The sequence below is a fragment of the Petaurus breviceps genome, unplaced genomic scaffold (assembly GCF_028583685.1).
Source record: "Petaurus breviceps papuanus isolate PSGF00001 unplaced genomic scaffold, PetGlider_PUasm1.0 229, whole genome shotgun sequence".
In the NCBI taxonomy this organism is placed as follows: Eukaryota; Metazoa; Chordata; class Mammalia; order Diprotodontia; family Petauridae; genus Petaurus; species Petaurus breviceps.
In genome coordinates, this window is record NW_027185903.1 from 25,353,361 (window position 1) to 25,356,377 (window position 3,017).

A 3,017-nucleotide genomic window follows, 5' to 3' on the forward strand; every position below is an offset into this window, starting at 1 on the left:
GAGCCAGTGTCTTTTTCTTTGCTTTTTTTTTTCTTTTTGGAGGGGGGAAGGCTGGGCAACTGGGAATAAGTGACTTGCCCAAGGTGACACAGCTAGTAAATGTTAGGTGTCTGAGGCAAATTTGAACTCAGGTCCTCCTGACTCCAGGGCTAGTGCTCTATTCCCCCATGAAACAAATCTTGTAAAATACTTCAGCATTTGTGACAAAAATAATGTCTGTGCCCAAGAACCTTCACAAAGTTTAATATCACTGAAGAGAAGGCAGCTTGAGGCTATCAAGGAAATGATCCTGGCCTCGGGGTGGGTGCGGTGCGTCCAGCGGCCTCTTTGTGTGGTGCCCAGAAAGGGGAACGGAGGCAGCGGCTGAGGGAGCTAGCGGCAGCAGCGAAGGCCTTGGTTGGATTTTTTTTTCTACCCCCCTTATCCTCGGCTCGCCCCCTGACCGGCTCCTTCTCCCCTCCCTTCCCCCCCCCCTTCCTTCCTCTTCCCTCCCTTTCCCCTCACGCGCCCCTTTCCTTACCCCCTCCCCCGCGGGGGCCGGGTGGCGGTGACGGAGGAGAGACCGGCGGCCGAGTGAGGCCTGAGCGGAGCGAACTGTGGTCGGGCGGAGCAGTCGGGCGCTCAGTTGGCGAGGGGAAGGCCGAGGCTGCAGAGATGGAGAACTCGCAGTTGTGTAAGCTGTTCATCGGCGGCCTCAACGTGCAGACGAGTGAGTCGGGCCTGCGCGGCCACTTCGAGGCCTTCGGTACCCTGACGGACTGCGTGGTGGTGGTGAATCCCCAGACGAAGCGCTCCCGCTGTTTCGGCTTCGTGACCTACTCCAACGTGGAGGAAGCCGATGCCGCCATGGCTGCCTCGCCCCATGCCGTGGACGGCAACACGGTCGAGCTGAAGCGGGCCGTGTCCCGGGAGGACTCGGCCCGCCCCGGTGCCCACGCCAAGGTGAAGAAGCTGTTCGTGGGAGGCCTGAAAGGGGACGTGGCCGAGGGCGACCTGGTGGAGCACTTCTCCCAGTTCGGCACGGTGGAGAAGGCGGAGATCATCGCCGACAAGCAGTCGGGCAAGAAGCGTGGCTTCGGCTTCGTTTATTTCCAGAGCCACGACGCGGCCGACAAGGCCGCGGTAGTGAAGTTCCATCCCATCCAGGGCCACCGCGTGGAGGTGAAGAAGGCCGTGCCCAAGGAGGATATCCACCCCGGCGGAGGGGGCGGCGGCGGCTCCCGGCCCTCCCGGGGCGGCCGCGGCCGAGACCAGAATGGGCTGTCCAAAGGCGGTGGCGGTTACAACAGCTACGGCGGCTACGGCGGCGGCGGCGGGGCGTCCTACGGCGGCAGCGACTACGGCAACGGCTTCGGCGGCTTCGGCAGCTACAGCCAGCACCAGTCCTCTTACGGGCCCATGAAGAGCGGCGGCGGCGGCGGGGGCAGCAGCTCGGGCGGCCGCAGTAACAGTGGACCTTACAGAGATGGCTATGGCGGCGGGGGCGGCTACGGAGGCAGCTCCTTCTGAAATGGAGGAAAAAAAAGTTCGGGGGGCGGGGGACGCTGTAGGGGCAGCTCCTTTTTAAAAGTCCCCCCCCCCCCCAAGCTCCACTCCTCAAGCCCTTTCCCCTCCCGCCCTGCTCCCTCTTGCCCGGGGGTGGGGTGGGGGGACGGCTCCTTCTGCGGCCTCCCCTTGGGGGCTTTGATCTCTGGCCTGTCGCCTTCTCTGTCTCCCCTTCTGAGAATGGACTGGGCCCCACATACACATTTTTGTGTTACAGTCATTGATGGACTCTATTTTTTTATTATTACTTGGACCTTGGTCGTTTTTATACTAGCAAAATGTCTTGTTTTGATTTGTGGTGTTTTTGTTTTTGTTTTGGTTTGGTTTTTTCGGGAGGGGGGGGTGTCTTGCTGATTCTGTAGCAAAACCTGGGAGGGGTCGGGCGGGGGTAGTTTACTTTGTTGTAAGGACTTGATACCTGGCTACTGCGTTTTTTCTATGAAACCTACTTGGATCCCATGACTGAAATTTGGAAGCCTATGTACAAAAATCATTTTTACGTTTTATTTTTAATAAGTCATTGTGTTTGACCGTAAATGTCTAACATTTTTTCCCTAGGATCCATTCCGTACGGTTTAAGGGATTTTAGTTCTGAAATTTTTTTGTGTTAATTCTTAATTCTTGATGTGTACTTAGAGAAATCTTGAAAGGTCCTGGTGTTTTTATTTTCCTGTTGCCCTACTAGTGGCTTTATTGGATTTTACTCCTTAAAGACAAAACTTTTGAAGTACTAATTGGTGGATGTGGCTTGTTTAAAAAAAAAAAAGAAAAAACTTCACTTAAGTTACTGTTCATCCACCATCTTGTACTAAGTTGTTTGCTTGCCACCCTATGACATGGCTGGTCACTTTCTATAAATTTTTTGTCAACGTATGTACTGTGTAGTTCTGAGAAAATAGTTTGTGTTAAGCATGTGTTTTCATTCATATAAACTGTTAAAAGTTTCAGTCCTCTTATTGATTTGATTTGACTGTAATGACTCGTTACAAGCAAGGGTTATTATCAGAAATAATAACCTAAATGCATTTTTGTATTTTCTGAGCAGGTTAAATTTTTTCCCCTACCACTTACCTGAACTATTGTCCTCATTAAACCCCCTCCCCCATTAGTTCTTTGTAGCTCCATCTACTGGCAGAATGGCAGTACCTCTGCAATACAATTTAATTAAAAATTGTTTGGTTTAAGTAAAAAAAAAAAGAAACGATCCTCTTTTTCTCTAGTTCAACTGGGGAACCTATAGTCTCAAGGCCACATGTAGCCCTCTAGGTCCTCAAGTACAGCCCTTTAACAGAACCAATCCCATTAATAAAAAGATTTCTTCTGTAAAACTTGGACTTAATCAGAAGACTGCACTTGAGACCTACAGAGCAACATGTGGCCTTGAGGCTCCCACCTACCCGCCATCATACTTGGCAAGATTCAGAAGGTGAAGAGTTGCTTAGTGACCTTAGAACAAATAACAATATGTTCAC

General features: G+C 51.8%; 1 protein-coding gene across 1 annotated transcript; it reads left to right on the forward strand.

The window, feature by feature from the left end:
• Nucleotides 1–579: 579 nt before the first annotated feature.
• Nucleotides 580–2,746, forward strand: LOC138167270 (heterogeneous nuclear ribonucleoprotein A0-like). The gene has a single exon (XM_069095994.1). The coding sequence runs from the start codon at nucleotides 655–657 to the stop codon at nucleotides 1,507–1,509; it is 855 nt and encodes a 284-aa protein (XP_068952095.1). The 5' UTR covers nucleotides 580–654; the 3' UTR covers nucleotides 1,510–2,746.
• The last annotated feature ends 271 nt before the right edge of the window (nucleotides 2,747–3,017 follow it).